Genomic DNA, 18,761 nt, shown 5'->3' on the forward strand with positions numbered 1-18,761 from the left:
AGGAGGATGGCCCGCGGTAGCCTGAACCGGCTCATCAGCCACTCGTCAGAATTGTGCAGCAGACCCTGCCACTCCTGTCTGATTAACCCGTTTGCCACATCCTCCAAAAAGTGCTGCCATTATTGAAAGTTGCACATTCAGCACAATCGTGAAGGCTCTTTTATAGCCGCTTCAGTAATGCCAGCAGGTGTTTGTGTTGAAGGCTTTTTTGTGCCCGATGTACAGTATGTGCGGTTGTCAAATACTGTCAGTTACTAAACACCGCCACAGGGTGTCGCCAACAGACCAAAGTGCAGTCAACTCAAGAATCGGCTCTCCGCCAACTTCTATGGTACCTCCAGAGTTGGCGTGAAACAGCGCAAGAATCAACAAACTTTTCACGTTGATACATCTGAATGTGAGCGCCGATCCAACAGCGTTGATACATGAAGCCCCTGCTCTCTCTTCGTCCCCACTGATCCTGCATCTGCTCCACCTTCCTGCTGGTAAAGGAAGGTTCTGGTGGCTGCTGTTGCAGGATGTGCTTGCTGATGGAGAATTGTTGGGTGGAGATTCATTGAAGAAGGGAGGTGCTGGACCTGCTCTACTTGGAAAGAGTCAGGACAGCACTTTGGTTGGGGTTTGGTGCCACACAAATAAACCTGACTTGACCTGACTTGTATACACTCAATGCTGGGTTTAGGCTCAGACTGATTTAAAGACAAAAATACCGAAGTGCCTCAAGGCCGTTGTGTGGAATATTTGTGAACAAAGTCTGAACATCCAACGTAGCTAGCAGCAATTTGTCAGAGGTAACATCAAAGGTTTTCAGTGTATTGATAAATTTGATAGAATCACGTATATAGGAAGGAAGGGTGACCACTTCTGATTCAATAAAATAATCAGCATAAGCCCGGCACGGTGGAGCAGTGGTCAGCACTTTCGCCTCACAGCAAGAAGATTCTGGGTTCGAGTCCCGGCTTGGTCACAGGGTCTTTTTGGGTGAGTCTCCATGTTCTCCCTGTTCCTGCTGGGTTCTCTCTGGTACTCCAGCTTCCTCCCAGAGTCCAAAGACATCAAGAGGGGACCAGATTAATCCAGACTCTAAATTGACCGTAGGCGTGGCTGGGAGAGCCAATGGTTGTCTGTCTATATGTGTTGGCCCTGCCATGGACTGGTGACCTGTCCAGGGGGAAGGCTGCTGGGATAGGCTCCACCCCCACCACCCTGAACAGGAGAAGATGGAGGGAAGGATGGAATCAACATAAGCCAATATATTTTCTGTGAGGGAACCAATCCCACTAACAATGGGTCTTCTCTTCAAAGGGGTATCCAAGCCCTTGTACACTTTTGGGAGTGTGTAAATTACAGGGATCAATGAATGTTCAACTTTTAGAAACTCAAAGACTTTTTATCAAGCACATTATTGTTGAAGTCATCTTGTTGGGAATGCACCCGGGGTGTTTACCTTTTTTTAGGATCAGAGGATAGTTTCTTATAGAATCTTGTGACTTAGTTGTCTTTTAATTTCACTCTCATAATCCACTGCAAAACGACAGCTCCCCTTTATAGGCAGGTTGTACTACAATCATCTTATCCTTCCTCAAATCCATTCCAGTTTCTCTTCCCTCTTTCGACAGGTTAGGGTTAGCTTATACATTTTGTATTCTTTTTTCTTTTTTAATTAGCCCTTTACATCATTCTCAACTAAACAAGAGTAAGTGTCAAGAAATGTGGTTTGTTGCTTTGGAGGAATGAATGTAGATATTTTCTTGAAGCATTTTTGGGCTAACTCACTCGGGGCAGAGGCGGCAGAAGAGCTGACCTGATCCAGAGGAGAAGCACTCCTGGTCACACAGTCTCTCATATCGGAATGGAAAAATTCCCACAATCACAGGATTTTGGAAATCAATAATTGTCTCAAAATCATTCGTGTGGGTGGGACAAAACTCAGTCCTTACTTAAAGCTGACACACAAGTGTTGGACAAAGTCTTTTCAGAAAAATACATTCCCGTGCCCTCCTGCTGATCTGAGAGCGAGACTGCCTCTGTCCTTTTCCGCTGACTTCTTCGGTACCGTTTGTGCTTGGGAGCAGTTTATCTGTCTGCCATTGATGTGGATTTCTTGGGGCATATCCTAAAAAAGATGCTCCATGCTCTGATTGGCCTCTCACATCAGAGCCTAAATCATACAAAACCGGGAGAAAGCCATAGCCTGTGATTTCCTTGTTGTCGTTAGTGTCCAAGCCATGTGCGTTGTCCCTCATTTTGCTGGGATTTTGCTTGAGATTTTGGTTTATAATCCTCAGTGTCCTGTGAAAACTTGGCCTTCTTGACACTCCTGATTTGGCTGGTGCAGACAAACCTAGGCCTTACAATCAGTTGACCAGCCAGGTGACTGATTGAAACTAGCACTGATGCTTGCACTTAACCGTGTCAGCTTTTGCTATGTTTAAAATAAACCCCAATGGCTCTCTGCAGGCAACAGTAGATTATCCATTTCAGGTAGGGAATGAGTCCTTACCCCAAACTGGGGTCACATGACTACATCCAGCCAGTTACGAGCCAGGTGCTGCTCATCTTTAATCAGGCTGATCCTGTTCATCTGCGCTGCTGGGAGTCTATAAAAAGCTACTGCTCAGTAACCTCAGTGCCTGAGTGTACTGCGCTATGAAAAGTCAATCCTGACTCCTGCTCCACTGCAAACTTGACTACACCAACGCCAAAATCAACATATCCCCAGGATTCAACCGTGCCCCACAACCCTCATTCCTCTCCCCTCCTGGGACGATGCACCTCGGACACAACGCCTGCACTTTCCCATCTAATCTCTGGGATCCAACAAGGCTGCCGCTTCTCCCCCTTCCCGGGACTACGCACCTTGAACCCGACACCAATACTCTGGGAAATTCTCCCTTCCACGCTCTCTGGCCCAGCTGCATCCTGTGATGCAACTCAGACCTCTTCACCAATCAGTGCTGGGACTCCCTCCACACCTTGTGACATCTCCATCCCTGACCAATCAACTCCTCCATCTTTCTTCCCTGCAGATTCTTGCAGCACACTTTCCAACACCCTTTTCTGATTTACTCTTTACACGCATCCATTCATTAATAATCCCCACATCCCATTCCAACACACACGCACAAACACGTCCCCCCATGGTAGGCCCCCTGGGTTGTAGGTATAGTCGTGGCTCAGGCTACTTTATTGCTTATTCCTCTTGTTAACACCTACTGGTATTTGATCACTGAACTGAGTCTGTCTGTGCATTGGGTTTCGCTTCACTGGTGTGGTTGTTGATTCAGCGTTTTCATACAGATCTGTAACAGGCAGTAAACTGTTTTTTTTTAATTCTTGTCACAGTCATCTTTAAATCCACCTGCTGAGCTGGAGGAACATGTCAGAATCCTTACTAACTTGAAGACTTGTGGCTTCTCCACAAAGGCCACAATTGCTGTTGGTGGCGGTAGAACCAGAACAGAGAAAAGTTGAATGAGATTATCAGAACTGGTCTTACCACTGTGTCCAGTCCCAGAAGAAGGAGCATGATGAAGAAACAGGCAGCCCACAGCTGAGGCAGGGGCATCATGGCGACAGCCTGAGGAAACGCAATGAAGGCCAGATCAGGACCTGAGAGGACAAAGAGGAGCATTCCAGTGTTGGGTTGCTGAATGCAGTCAGTCAGATTCCAAAGACAGCTTTGGTGTCTCAATGGTACCTGAGTCAACCACCAAGTGGATAGGAATCCCCTGTTTGTGGGCCATGAAGCCCAGAGCTGAGAAGACCGCAAAGCCAGCAACAAAGCTGGTGGCACTGTTGAGCAGACACAACCAGAGACTGTCCCTGCAGACACACACAGACAATGGACTCCAGTGTGTCTTCACTCAGGCACTAACGCCATTCTTAATATAAAGAGAAAAATACAGTTTCTTTTCCTTCATATATATCACGTCATTATGAGTAGCCTGCTATACATGTACACAGACACAAGTCAGCATAGACAGCCACAAAACAAATGAAGAGTGCTGTCTTCGACAAAAACAACTAAAACAACAAGAACAAGAAGGGATGGGCCGTATCGTTGTTGGACATCAACAAAAAAGACATGTGTGATGTATAAAAGTAAGAGTGGGGGGTGTCTCCCCAAGCACAGCATCCAGTTCTTACAACCCACCACTGCAGCTTCATTAACGTCGAGTGCATCCTAACTTGTAACCCCTGTGTGTTTACTGTGTTTTCTCAGTGTGTGTTTTCTCAGTTATAAAGAGAATAACCACCAGGCCTTTCAGCACAATGGCTGCTAGTCTTGTACAAATATAAGTCAGGAATGGGGACCACATGTTATAGAAAACTTCTGTCATACATCTGGACCTGAGTGTGAAGTATTCCATAGCTAATTTATGCCATCCAGCTATTGCGGGGGATTTACAGTCAATCCACTTCAGCAATATGCTCTTCCTTGCACAAAAAGTGAGAATAGAGAAGAGTCTTTTGGAGTGTGCACTCTTGAGTTGTGTGTCCGCCAGGCCAAACAGGAGACACAATGGGTCTTTTTTAGGTTTGATGTCAAAAATTAAAAGTAAATGATTTTCTACATCTTGTCAGTATTTATGAATATATCTACAAGTTCAAATACAATGAATAAATCTCCCCACCTCGACAGTACATGTAGCGCACAGTTCTGGTTTACTGTTATCCAGTTTGTGTCTGAACTGTGACGTGATCTGCAGACAGTGACTGAATTGGGTTTCTCTCGTCCACTTGCAGACCCAGATAGCGTTTGCTGATTGCCATATCTGTTCCCATACGCCCTCATCAACATTCAAATAAAGATCAGTCCAATCCCTGCTTGTAAAAGTAGGTTTACCTTTGTCATATTTAAGAATACAGGCTGCACGGTGGTGCAGTGGTTAGCATTGTGGCCTCACAGCAAGAAGGTTCCGGGTTTGAGTCCCGGCTCGGGCGTGGGATCTTTCTGTGTGGAGTTTGCATGTTCTCCCAGTGCCTGCGTGGGTTTCCCCGGGTACTCCGGCTACCTCCCACCGTCCAAAGACATGCAATTTGGGGACGAGGCTGATTGATACTCTAAATTGACCGTAGGTATGAATGTGAGTGTGAATGGTTGTTCGTCTCTGTGTGTTGGCCCTGTGATGGACTGGTGACCTGTCCAGGGTGAACCCCGCCTCTCGCCCATAGATGCTGGGATAGGCTCCAGCCCCCAGCGACCCTTAATGTGTAGGAATAAGATGAAGACGATGAATATTTAAGAATTCCTTTTTCTTTCCAGTAGAGATGATATTTTTCAATGAGGAGAGTTGATACTTGAGCCCTGTGTCTGTCTGGCTGTTTAAAAAACTGTATCTGAAGATATCTGAAAATCTCTTCTTGTGAAAGGCTATACTTTTCATGAACTTGAATGACAGCATTACATTCTTTTCATATAAGTGCCCAATAGTAAAAATGCCCTTACTTCTCCATCACTCAAAACCCCTATCTGTAGCGCCAGGTAAGAAATCTATGTTACCACATACTGGTGAAAGGGAGGACAGCTGCCCCTCAAGACCTTCTAATTTCCTTATAGCCCTGGAGCCGTTAATAGTTGCGTTTGTAATCATGTTGTCACCAGCAAGACTTTTAATTTTTTTTTGTTCAGATGCAGACCACACAAGGGGTTAATTAATCTGTGAGGATTCTAAGTCCAACCATGTAGATTCATTATCATTTTTGATCCAGTCAGCAATGTAACATAGCTGTGAGGCCAGTTGGTACAGCCTAATCTTAGGGACTGACAGACCGCCTTTTTCTTTAAGCGTAATAAGTCTGGAAAAACTCATATCTCATATGGTGTCTTTTCCTGTTCCATATAAATGTACTAAATCTACCACTCAGTTCCTTGATCAGTCTTTTAGAAAGCAAAATGGGGAGCATCTGAAATACATACAGGAGTTTTGGTAAAACATTAATCTTCAGTAAAGAAATTCTGCCTAACATGGATAGCAGCAAGGAAGCCCATCTTTCAAGGTCCTCATGTATACGTTGAAGTAAAGGTGTACAACTGACAGCATATAATTGGTGGAGGAATGGAGTGATTGCAACACCTAGATATGTAAAGCCCTGTGGCGCCCATCTGACAGGGCAGGAGAAGGGGGGTGAGAGATTTGAGTGGCAGAGATTACCCAGAGGGAATACTTCTGATTTTGAAAAATTAATTTGTAACCAGAACATTGACTGAAACAACCAATCATGTCAAGCGTTGCTGGTATTGATGCTTCTGGCTTGGTAAGAAACAGGAGAACATCGTCAGTATACAAGGATATTTTATGAATTTTTTCACTGACTGATATACATGAAATAGAGGGGGCATGCCTGATGGCCTCTGCCAGGGGCTCAATCCCAATTGCAAAAAGCAATGGGGACAGGGGGCACCCCTGTCTAGTACCACGACCCAGCCGGGGTGAAGCTTGTCGTATAAAAGCTTCACCCAGCAAAGAAATGCTTCACCTTGGCCTCGTGTGTCCAGAGTAGAGAAGAGATATGGCCACTTGACCTGATCGAAAGCCTTCTCTGCGTCCAGACTAACAACCATACTGTCACGTTTCCTAGATTGTGACAGCTGGATAATATTGAGAAGCCTCCTCATATTACCACATGAATTCCTACCACCAATAAATCCTGTTTGGTCGTTATTAATAATAGCAGGTAAAACTGTTTCCAGGCGCAGAGCGAGGGTCTTAGACAATAACTTGAGATCTGTATTTAAGAGACTTATAGGCCTATATGACGCGCATCCGTCATCAGCCTTTCCGTTCCTCAGTTTAAGGCTAATATTGGCCTCTGCAACTTTAACCTCCTGCTCCATTATTGGTCCATTTAGCTTTTCTTTCTGCAGATTTGTGAACTCAGGTCGCACAAGACTGGACAAGAAAAGCTCAGAAAACTTCTGATCTGGCAGAGGCTGATTGCTCTTGTATAATTGATTATAATATGCTTCAAATACTTTAATATTTTCTAAATCAGTTCTTCTCTTACCCCCACTATCTTTGATAGCTGAGATACAACCTGAGTCCGATTTCTTATTAACCAACCGAGCCAGATACTTATTTGGCTTATTTCTGAATTCATATAACTTTTGTCTTACCAGTCTGATTCTCTGTTCTGCATTGTGAAATCTTAATATTTGATGTTTTTCTGTTGGAACAAATTAGTAAGTCCATTATGTCTCGACACTTGTGAGAGCATATTGTCATAAGGTCTTTGGTTGAAGATTGAAGGAATGATATGTACAGAGAATGATACATGATATGCCAGCTCATAGTTTTGACCGTTTACACAACTTCAGTTTTGAGTGTAACTCAAGCCAGATCTACAGAGCTTCTTACTGAGAGGCTTGACTTGAAATACTTGTGTCAGCTAATAAAGGTTCGACAAGAGCCTTGATGTCTGAAGGATGCTGCTCACATCATCCATGTAGCTTCTCAGAGGGGGGAGTCTGGTACCAGAAAGTAATTTCAGGTTCCTGGCTACTTTTCTGTCTGTAATGAGGATCATGTCAAAGCCTGTGATGGTATGGAGAGCTGAACATTTACAGAGCTAACATCCAGTCTTTAAGCCTTCTAGGGAGAAGTACATGTTGAGGGTGCTGACATACTTGGCTATGATGAAGATAACATAGGTTAGTTTGTGGAAAACTCAAACTTCCATCGTCTTGTGTTTGTGGGCATTTTGTCAAGTGAAGCCACACCAGAATGTTTACCCCTGTGGACTGGGTGTTTTTTGTCATTTTGTCTTGTGTTTTCATGGAGTTTATGGCTGTGTTGTGTTTCCTTTTTTCTCATCTCTCAAGCAGAGGAGGTGGTGGCTTCGGGGGCGTGGCTGGGGGTCAGTCCAGCCATCACCACTCCAGAAAAGCCTGGTTACCAAGGTACGACTGTGTCCTCACTGTCAGCCGGCCTGCAGCCACCGCCACCTTCACCGCCACCCAAAGCGGTCTTTTGAGTTGTCCATCCATTGTCCATCATCGTCTGCTTATTCCTTACTAAAAAGGGTCGCGGGGGCAGGAGCCTATCCCAGCATCCCAGAGAGGCGGGGTTCACCCTGGACAGGTTGCCAGTCCATCGCAGGGCCAACACACAGAGACGAACAACCATTCACACTCACATTCATACCCACGGTCAATTTAGAGAATCCAAATTGCATGTCTTTGGACGATGGGAGGAAGCTGGAGTACCAGAGAGAACCCACGCAGGCATGGGGAGAACATGCAAACTCCACACAGAAAGGTCCCGCGCCTGAGCCGGGACTCGAACCCGGAACCTTCTTGCTGTGAGGCCACAGTGCTGACCACTGCACCACCGTGCAGCCCCTTTTGAGTTGTCATTTTTTCCCAAATGAACCCTTGTTCACACTGTCTCCCTTAGGGTCCACCTTGCATACAAGCTGTCACAATATAGCCAAAGCTGGGGTAGATGCTTCGAGTAGGGGATGGGGGCCCTCAGCTGCCCACCCAGTCTTGTCAACTTGCTCATACTCTGCTGATGTGGTCATTGCCTCTTGGTTTGTGTGTTTCTTTTCCATGAATGTTGATAATGAGATTATCATTGATCATACTTTTGTTTTTTTTGTAAACACGATTTATGGTTATGGGGTTTTATTTTGAAAACTGTCCAGATACACTATGCCAGCCACTATGTCACCAACAGGCCAAAACTGGCGCCCCATCAATGACATTAAATTATTTTATATTATAATCTAAATTTTGGCATTTTATTTGAGTTCTTTGTTTATCAGTAAAAATCAAACTAAAATTTTGAGCGAAATGAAAAGCTTTTATCCTAAAAATTATTGAAGGAAACTAAACGCTGTGTATCTTGAACGGTCCACATGAGCGTCTGGTATGACATCATCCTCCAGCGCATCTGTGTGAAGGGTAGTGACCTGTGTCACTAGGGTGATGACATCTTCCTGTCAGAAGCTGGTCCCTCCACCACTGTCACCATCAGCTCTGTCAGTCACTGGTTCGTAGTGGTAACTATATGCTGGGATGTGGCACCTCCAACTGGGATGCTGCTGCTGCTGCTGCAGCCACAGGTGTCATGGCTCATGGGCTGTCTTTTATTTTGTCATCACATTTGTGTCCTGTGCTTCCTGCTGTAGTTTGTTGTCAAACCCCTCATCTTGTTTTCAGGTAACTACACTCTCCCTTGTCTCCTGGTTGCCTGAGTCACTCCCCACCCAATGTGTCACCCCCGTTCCCCATCACCTTATTTACCCCAGGGTTCTTAAGTCCGCTGTCTCCCCTGTCCTTTGTCAGTTTCTTTGCTCCCAGCTTGTGGCTCTCAGTTAGGTTTTTTCCTGCAGCTATTTTGATTTATCAAAGATACACACTTGGTTTTGACTACTCCTTCCCTCTGAGAACCCTCGGTGTCTACACATGACAATCTCCCATTGCACTATTCACTACAATGCACTATTTGCACTAGAACACACTACCTCAGGAAATACCATCAGTGCTGTAAATGTCAAATATTTACTTTAAATGTTGTCTATGTATTTATTTTTTGTTTTTTGTCCTGATACTATTCCTGCCTGTTGTTGCACCGTGGGTCTGAGAGGACTGAAATATTTGCCAATAAAGTTGACTTTGACTTTGCCTCCTCTGCATTGTTGGGTCCATCTCCTTGTACTTAAAGCTCACGCTGAGACTCAGACCCAGTCTTCTTTCTTTGTTCTACGACTCTTAACTTTCTTCAAGACTTTTTAAAAGTGTCATGACACATGCTCTTGTTAGCCACCAATGTTTAACATGTTAGCAAAAAGACACTCAAAAGTAGTTTATTCTTCAGTTTCATGTTCGCCTCATCTGATGTCCTTGCTGCCGTCTAGTGACGTAACACAAATTGGCCTGAGGCCGAACTTGATGGACTACCCCTTCACGATGCCATTCGTGTGGGAACTTCCTCTCCTGCTCAATCTGCTCTGTGCAGGTTGATGTGCCATATGGACCTGGCTGATAGCTGAAAAACTTGCTCAGTTCGAATCTGGACCGAGATAGACTAGATTACACCATTGCACAGGTTCCCTGTTGGCTCTGGGTGCATGCTGGAGCACATGGTGGCTGCTTAATAATCCCACCTTTAATAAGACTGTGGAGGGGAACCAACAAACATGGCTTTTTGCCGGTGTGGAATCATAAACATAGAAAAATTTTAAAAAGAGAAAAAATCTTGGATCTTTTGAGGAAAACAGAAGACACCTTCCTTGTATTCATGAAAAGCAAATTGTTTCAACACTGACACAAGGCCAATCAAAATGAATCAATCAAAACATGTCGGGTTGTACAAACACACAGCTCAACTTTACTGTCCTGAGAACTCAACATGCAGACGATCCATCCGTAAATTCCTGGAATTTCTGATCATAGGCTGACCTGTAACAGTTGTTCTTGATTTTGTTGTAGCTGCTCAGAGTGATAATGGTCCCTGATGCAACACCATAGGAGAAGAGAACCTGAGCACAAGCTTCCATCCACACCTGTGAAAGAACAACAGAGAACAATAGAAATTTTGTAAGACTGTTCCATCTACAACTGTGTAGCCTCGGTTCTCTGTCTGCATCCACACCTCACACATGATTCAGTTTTACGCAATCAAACACCTGAACAGGCTTGCACCAGTCTCTGTTCTTGTAGCACTACTTTGTTCCTCTAGAGGAGATGAAGAGGTTTCTAAGAAACTGTGGCTGAACCAGAAGGATGCATGTACATTATACTTGTAAACCCTGCAGTTCAAAGTAACCAGTAAGATCTTCTCCCAGCTGAAGTCCTGCAGAGTTGAGGTGCGGCTGCTCAAGATGATAGACCTCATTCTTTCCCTCACTAACCAGTGAACAGCATCATGTTCTCACTATGAGTTAAAAGGAGTGATTGTGTATCACCTGAAGGTCTGCCAGGCGAGAGGGATCTGGATACAGGTAGTAGACCACGCCCTGCCAGGCTCCTGGCAGCGTCAGCCCCCTGACCAGCAGGATGGCCAGCATCACATAGGGGAACAGCGCCGTGAAGTACACCACCTGAAATGTCAGCTCTCATTCAGCACGTTGGCCACATGCAGCACAATCCCAGGTGATGGTTGTGTCTTTGAACTGCTCCGTATGTTAGAAGACAAATTGTAAGTCTGTTGAGAACGTTGTGGGTCAAAGGAATAGCCTCCAGTGCATCAAAAACTTTGCTTTATATGTGGCAAAGCCAGTAACATGTATGTTCCTTTATACAGGTTCTACACCAGAATCCTTAGACCAGCATGTTCACAGACCTTTCCAGTGGAGTGGACTCCTTTCCAGGTGCTGAAGTAACAGGTCAGCCAGCAAACCAGGAGACACAAGATCAGCTCCCACTTCACCGTCCCCACCTCCTCTATTCCTCCGGAGATGGACAACAATTCTCTCCTTTATGGGACATCAGACAGACAACAATAGTCACATGCAAAACTAGAAATACATCCTGGGAGCACTGACCTCCACCAAGGTCCATGAACACCTGGGATTTGCTTCAAAATCAAAGGAAAACAGTTTCTGATCAGATATTCAACATGAGGACCTCCAGGCAGAGTGCTGTCCAGGCCAGTGTAGTACATTTTTATAAAATTGTTACAAAAATAAAGGTTCCTGGTCCTGCTCCACCCCACCCACCAACTGTCATCCAAATTAGCCTGGTAGATTTGGCGTACTGCTGCTCTGACAGACGGATGATCAACAGAATTTACTTCATGCATGGAGCCATTTCTGTCTGGCTGAAACATCAATAGCTTCACACAACACTGACTTACTCCCAGAACTCAGAGACAGAAGACGTGGTGAGATTTCCAGATGTCCAGTTGACTGTCAGGCTGTGTTGAGCAGTCCAGTTAGCAGAGGTGAGCTCCACACAGCTTTCTGTTGGTGACAAGATTAATCACTATGTTGCTTACTGGCTGGATGCCCCCCCCCCCCCCCCCAGCAGGCTCTGCTACGGTCTGCTGGTGTCTGTTGCATTACAGACTTCAGATGTTTCAAATCTCCACCATTCTCTGCTCTCTGACAATATGAGCCGTTTGCTTAAGACTGTAGAACAAAGAAGGGACTGTTGACTGATCCACACTCTGGTGTTTATTTTCAGGTCTAGTTGAGGTTACATCATCTGGGTGAGATGTGCATTTGTACTTGTTTCATCTGCAGATCCAGGAACAATGTGTCAGTGTCTGTGCTCCGGTGAGGGCTGCATTTATGTGATTGCTGTTTGTTCACGGTTCAGGATTTGTTCCTCCATCAACCTGCTTCTGTTTGGAGATTAACAAATAAGTAGAGAGGCATAGGTGAGCTGACCCGGTGCTGACACACGACTGAGTGAAGATCGTCTCTTTTTCTACATCAGATTGAATGACAGGCTGCAGATTGATAGAAAAGTAGAGCAGTAGTAAACACATCCCCAGACACACTGTCAGTTCATTTAAACACTAATAAATAAAACAAATGAAACACACATACACCTCTTCCTGGAACCATCATCTTATCGTGGCGGAGGAGTTTGAGGGTCCTAAGGACCCTAGGAGCTATGCTGTCAGGGGCATTTTGTTTCTGGTAGGGTCTCCCTAGAACTAGGCTGGTTCTAGGGGAAGGGCCAGACAAAGATCAGTTCAGAGACTCTTCATGGAGAATAAGTGAAAGACTCTGTGTGGCCTGGGTAGGGGCCTGTGCATGAATGCCTGGTGCCCGGGCTTTCCCCACCCAGTGGGACTCGTCTGCTCTGTCCTTTTTTTGGTCAGCTCATTCTGTCAGGGTTTATGGGAACTTGACCCAAAATGTAGATTGCAGCCAAAGGGAGTGTAACAAAAGTATTTATGCAAAAAAGGCAAAAACAACACAGGGAATTCAAGTTCCAGGTAGAAAACAATGTTGCAACAAAAGGGTGCCCAAGTCCTGGACAGACTCAATGTACAAACCAAAATAAGTTCAACACAAGACTGAGAACCAAGGACTTGCGGGAAACAGGCAGGAGCAGGGACCGTGACATGAAGAATGACAGTGCTAATGAACGACGCCAGACAACAGGAAACGCAGAGGTTAAATACTTAAGAAATAAGACACAGATGGTGCAATCATACACAGGAGAGACACCTGAGGTAATCACAGCAAGGAGCACACAGGAAGACAGGACTCTAACTACAAAATAATATAACAGGAACTAAAGACAGATCATGATAAAGGAAGCACATGCAAAGGCTAAACAGGAAATTGAGATGCAGTGATGACACTGTATTGGTTTGAAACTTGTCACAGCCCAAACTGGACCATTTCAACTTTAATTTGGGATTTTTAGTTTGCATTAGAATGGACTCTTTACTCTGGAGCTTTGCATTGTGTTTGTGTCATGAACTTAGTCATTGTCAGTTCCTGTTTTATGTTGAAATTCACTACCCTCATGTGTTACTTCCTGTCTTTGTCTGTTCCCACCTTTTTTGTCTCCCCTGTGTCTTGTCAGTTTATGAGACTTTTGCTGCATCCGAATTGCCAAGTAGGTCGGATCTTAGGTCTCAGAGCAGGTCGTCGGCTGTCCGAAACCACAACTGGCGCGAGTAGCGACCTACATTGCAACCTAAATTCCAGCTAAACAGGCCCACATTGTAGGTCAGTTCAGGTGCATCCTACAGAGCAACCTATGGCCCACAATGCACCGCGGACTTCTTCTTCGTCCCCTAAAAACTTGTGGACGCACAGGCAAAGTTTGCACCACCAACAATCTCCCATTCTGGTGCAGCACCAACATTTATAGTCATTGTTGATGACTAAAGGTGCATTAATGTGCTTAATAATAGAGAATGAGTGAAAGCTGTGTTCAGAGTGGAGTGCAGTACTACAGCCAGGCCAGCAGGTGGGGCTTCTGTTGGTGCTGTCTACCTAATTGCGGTATCTGTGCTCTGCCAGCAGAGGTCGTGCTTCACCACCAATCTTCTAGGGCAGGGGTGTCAAACTGATCCAGTAAAGGGCCGTGTGGCTGCAGGTTTTCATTCCAACCAAGCAAAAGCAACACCTGATCCAACAATCAAGCTGTGTCCACACAGCTTAGTTGATTTAAGTAGAATCAGGTGTTGCTTTTGCTTGGTGGGAATGAAAACCTGCAGCCACACGGCCCTTTACTGGACCAGTTTGACACCCCTGTTCTAGGGTGTCTGAATGGTACTGCTGTGTTTAGGTTGTAGGAGTAGGACATAGCGGTAGGTCGTAGCAGGAGGACGTAGGTTGGTACTTGGCAGTTCAGACGCAGCATTTGTCCGTCTGTTCCCAGTGCTTCTTGTACTATTAGCTTCTTCCTGCTCGTGCTCTGCACCGGTTTCTTGTAGCATTGGTGGAGTTTGTATTTAAATTCAGCTTCTCTTGTCTGTCTCAATCAGATCATCAATGTCACTTTATTGTGTACCTGCACCAGTGGTCACACTAACCTGTGTTCCAGGGGTTGCTGCAGGTGGCCCAGGGCAGAGGGTCCCTGAAACAGTGAATAAGATAGAGGAGGGACCAGGCCAGGATAATGATGTAGATTGCAGCATACAGCTGAATTATTAGGATGGAATAACCAGCCCCTAGAGAGAAAAAATATTCACATTTCCTGTATTGAATATATGAAATATATGAAGCTCTGAGATATTTGATAAAACCAATATAATGAGAATGTGAACAGATAGGGTTAGTAGTCAAGGTTAATACACTCAGTGAGGAATCACTTCCTCCTCCTTTAACCAACCCTACGCCCATGCAATTATGGTGCCCATGACTCCCAGTCACCTCCCTCTTCACCTGAGCAGTGGAGTCTGTTTGTAGAAAATCAGTCAGACTTGATGTATTTGTTTCATTTGTTATTTGTATTTAAACACCCATCATATTTCTGGCTGTTTTTTTTTAACTGTGCGTTGATGGTTTATGTTGCTTGTTTGCAGCTCTGCATAGAACTTTTACTCACAACAAATTTCCTTTGGGAAAAAGTTTTTTTTTAAATGTTTTATTTGACTTGACAAACGTTTATACAATTTCCACACGTTTGTAGATTCAGGTGTGCATGGTGTGGTGCTTTATGGTTTATCAAGCATGATAATTGTTCTGGGTCGGTGTTTAGTTGGGATTCACAATGTGCATGTCATTGTTTTGTCTCTTTCACTCAGCGTCATACTCTTGTTCAACTCATTTGCCCCACCTCTCTCAGCCTTGACAAAGGAGTCCTCCCCATAATTCAATTGGTCCTCAAAGGCTGCAGAGGCCCTCGAGGGGGTCAGGGGGAGGTCTACCAAAGATCAAAAACTGCATCCATGCGCATTCGTCTCTTGACTTCTCTTCCCAATGAAAGAAATTACAATGTGGCTAAAAGGGAGCTTCTGGTGGCATTGAATCAGGGTGCTGACTCATCTTCTTCTCTCTCTGGCCCCCTGTCGCTCTTGGATGGAGCCTCCTGGGAGATTTTCCACCCAAATGTCCTGTTGACTCTCAGCCCAACCCTCATTCTCAGGAGAGACTTCATGATGACCTTTCGTAATTTGTACAATAAACTGTTTTTCCTAACCCCATTTCTTGTGCCTGTGATATGCCGTTTTGGGTCAAAACATGTTGGAGTGGTGCCACTGGCTGGAGTGTTCAGTTCCCTTTTGTGTCTGGACTAGAACTGGGCTGGGCATTGTAACTGAATTTCAGTTTTAATTTCAATTCTGATTTGAGCTTACTTGTCATAAAAAGAAGAAAATTGAAATAAACCAATTATGTCTTGTGCTGTGAGGTGTTGTGTTTTGTCTGATGTTGTTAGAGCACTGTCTCAGCCATGAATGCTCTCCAGCTCTCCTCTAAAGTCCAGACATAGATTCAGTTTGGGTTGGCAGTGAGAGGGAGGAGGGAGATGTGATGATGATGACGTGACTGTGAAGAATATGACATAAAGGTAATGCTGCTTGAGGCTAAAGATATGTTCCCACTGATGTTTTGTGGCACAGTTAAATCATATGTAAATCTTTGGGATAACCTAAAATACCTCCTTTGTGCAAAAGACCAGCGCGATGCTGTGCTCAGGAGGCAAATATCGCATCTTTCAAAGTTCAAAATATTCAACTTCATCTACACATTCACCTCAGGACAGCCAAGTAGCATTGGTGTGCAGAAAACCATAACTCACTAATCTGTGTTCTGGTGCACCCAGTGACAGACGGACACGGTCAGCAATGCAGCTGGAATGCAACTCAGTCGTGTCGGTGTGATTCAGGGAGACATGATGGCATTTGGCCCTTTGGTGTCTGCAGACTGAATACTGAATGCAGAGTAAAACAAGTGTGGTTCGGTATCTAGAAAACAAGCCCCTCCCCTCCCTCTTGCCCTGTCCTGGGCAGAAGGGCAAAAGATTACTTGCATCAAGTGACGTATTTGTTTCGCTTTTTTTTCACTTTGAGCGTTTAAACACAGTTTAATATAGTGTGGTACATGCTTGTCACTACAGAGGACAGATGTGATGATGGAGCAATGGAGCTGTGCCCAATGGAAATACGGGTTAGTCACATGACCTTACATTCACTCATAAAGTCCATGGCTGTTCACACTTTTAACGCAGTACAATATGTTTCCTGTGAATGCTTGTAACTAGATCTTACTGCCCTGATGTATGTGGAAATAAACACCCACTATGTTGTATTTGTTATGGGCAACACAAGAACATTGCTCAAATCATGCATACATGAAACATGGAACATCCATGTCATGTTGATTTTCTGCTGTGCATTGTTTCATGCAACACCTTTCACTTAAAAGACTTAGTTTTAAACTACTGAGAGAAATACTGTCTCATTTCTCATTGTCTTTGGTGGCACACAGCGCTGGCTATAACACCACGTTGCTGTGACTGGTCAGGGACCACAGTTCAACTCTTGCCTCTGGAGGGGATTTGTTCCCTGGTCAGTGGTTTAACCTGTTGGTCCTCAGGGTTTCATCCTGAGACCAACAGTAAAACTGAGCATGTCAACCAGTAAGTGGAAAGGAAGGTACTCAGCCTGGTCTCCTCCAGCCCCACCACCTGCAGCAGCCAACTCATCTGGGCAGAGTATCTATACAACACCTTACTCAATGCCCCCGCATTCAGCCACCACTGCTCCCAGGATAGGACAGGGGGACAGAGGTGTCTACAGCTGCATACTTTGTCCAGCAGTGCCATGCTGTGTGGGGGTAGTTTGACACTGACAATCATCTATATCTGGCCAATTAATAACTAAGAAGTAACTGATTTTAGTAATGAGACTTCCTGACAATTAATGATATCACTGTTATATTTTAAGAGGCTCTGTCACAGATGATTTGATAAAACTACAAAAAGAACCAGCACTGTGCAGCAGAAGACGTGGAGGTCTGTGTCTCATGGCTTGTGTTCTGGATGCAGACACACTTTGGCCTCTACAGTCATTTTCTCAGCTTGATTTTCATGGAAATGAACAACATTCAGGAGCTAATAGGAAAAGGACAGATGAAGGTGGAACAAAAGAGTTTTGCCTAAAACTGGAATCAAAGAAGTAGTTGCACTCTACTCATCTTCAGTGTGTCTTCTGTAAGGGTTTACTATGTTTTTTCCCCCCCTAGGTTTCCTCTGTTCTCTCCCTCTCCTCATTTGTGTTTGTCTCCCCCTGTCTTTTTGTATGTCTGGAGTTGAGTTGGAGTCGGAGATCCTTCAGGCTCATCCCACACCTGCATCTGGTCCACTTCATAGCAGAGGTGGATGCCTCAGATGTTAGTACAAGGGCGGTTCTTTCTCAAAGAAGGGGTCTTGAGTCACATCTCTGTGCATTCTACTGACGCCAGTTATCCCCTGCTGAACAAACTATAATGTGGGTAACCAAGAACTTCTAGCTGTTAAACTGGCTTTGGAGGAGTGGAGGCATCAGCTGGAGGGCTCAACACAACAGTTTGTGGTCTGGACAGACCATAAAAGTCTTGCCTATATCCAGTCTGCTAAGAGATTTAACTCCCCTCAGCCTTGTTGAGCTTTGTTCATCAGATGCTTCCAATTCACCCTCATGCATCGACCTGGTTTTAGATATATCAAGCCTGACATCCTCTGTTGACAGTTCAGTGCTAAGGAAGAAACTCCACCACCTGAAAACATCTCACCTGCTCCTCAGGTCATTGCTGCCATATCTCGGGAAACTGAATCCCAACCAAAAGAAACCCAGCTCCATCACCCAGACCTGGGAAATGGGCCTTTGGGCCGCCTGTTCATCCCAATCCTGTCCGCTCCCAAGTTCTACAGTAGATTCATACATCAAAGTTTGCCTGTCATCTTGTACAAAATTGGACTCTATCATTGGCCAAGTGCCATTTTAGGTGGCCCACTATATATCAGGGCTCCAGAGCCATGTTCTAGGATGCACTATGCATGCTTGAGATAAAACCACCCGCACACCAGTAGCTGGGTTACTCAGACCTCTTCCTATTCCCGGTCTTCCATGGTCACACATAGCTTTGGATTCTATTACTGGTTTACCTCCATCTCAAAACAATACAGTCATATTAACTGTAGTAGCCCACTTTGTTGCCTTACCCAAGCCACCTTCAGTGAAGGAAACAACACCTACCTCCCTGTGTTGTCAGACGACATGGGATTCCAGAGGACATCATTTCAGGTCGGGCACCACAGTTTATATCACAGTTCACCTTCTGAGCTGTCCTCCCTCAACTTGGCTCCAGCTCTTTGGTGACCAAAGCCCAACTGTAGTCTGCACTCCAACCTCTTGTCT

General features: G+C 45.0%; 1 protein-coding gene across 1 annotated transcript in view; it reads right to left on the reverse strand.

The window, feature by feature from the left end:
• Positions 1-18,761, reverse strand: part of LOC147245615 (sodium- and chloride-dependent GABA transporter 3-like) — a 35,758-nt gene that overhangs the window by 7,380 nt on the left and 9,617 nt on the right. The window contains exons 3-9 of the mRNA XM_086185269.1: positions 14,454-14,591; positions 11,805-11,910; positions 11,292-11,424; positions 10,915-11,049; positions 10,409-10,512; positions 3,701-3,825; positions 3,500-3,612 (exon numbers count right to left, since the gene is read on the reverse strand). Coding sequence (XP_086041395.1) covers positions 3,500-3,612; positions 3,701-3,825; positions 10,409-10,512; positions 10,915-11,049; positions 11,292-11,424; positions 11,805-11,910; positions 14,454-14,591 — 854 coding nt within the window. The remainder of the gene's footprint in view (positions 1-3,499; positions 3,613-3,700; positions 3,826-10,408; positions 10,513-10,914; positions 11,050-11,291; positions 11,425-11,804; positions 11,911-14,453; positions 14,592-18,761) is intronic.

Source organism: Aulostomus chinensis, chromosome 18, assembly GCF_037954235.1.
Source record: "Aulostomus chinensis isolate RoL2024-O1b breed Wild chromosome 18, RoL_Achi_v1.0, whole genome shotgun sequence".
NCBI lineage: Eukaryota > Metazoa > Chordata > Actinopteri > Syngnathiformes > Aulostomidae > Aulostomus > Aulostomus chinensis.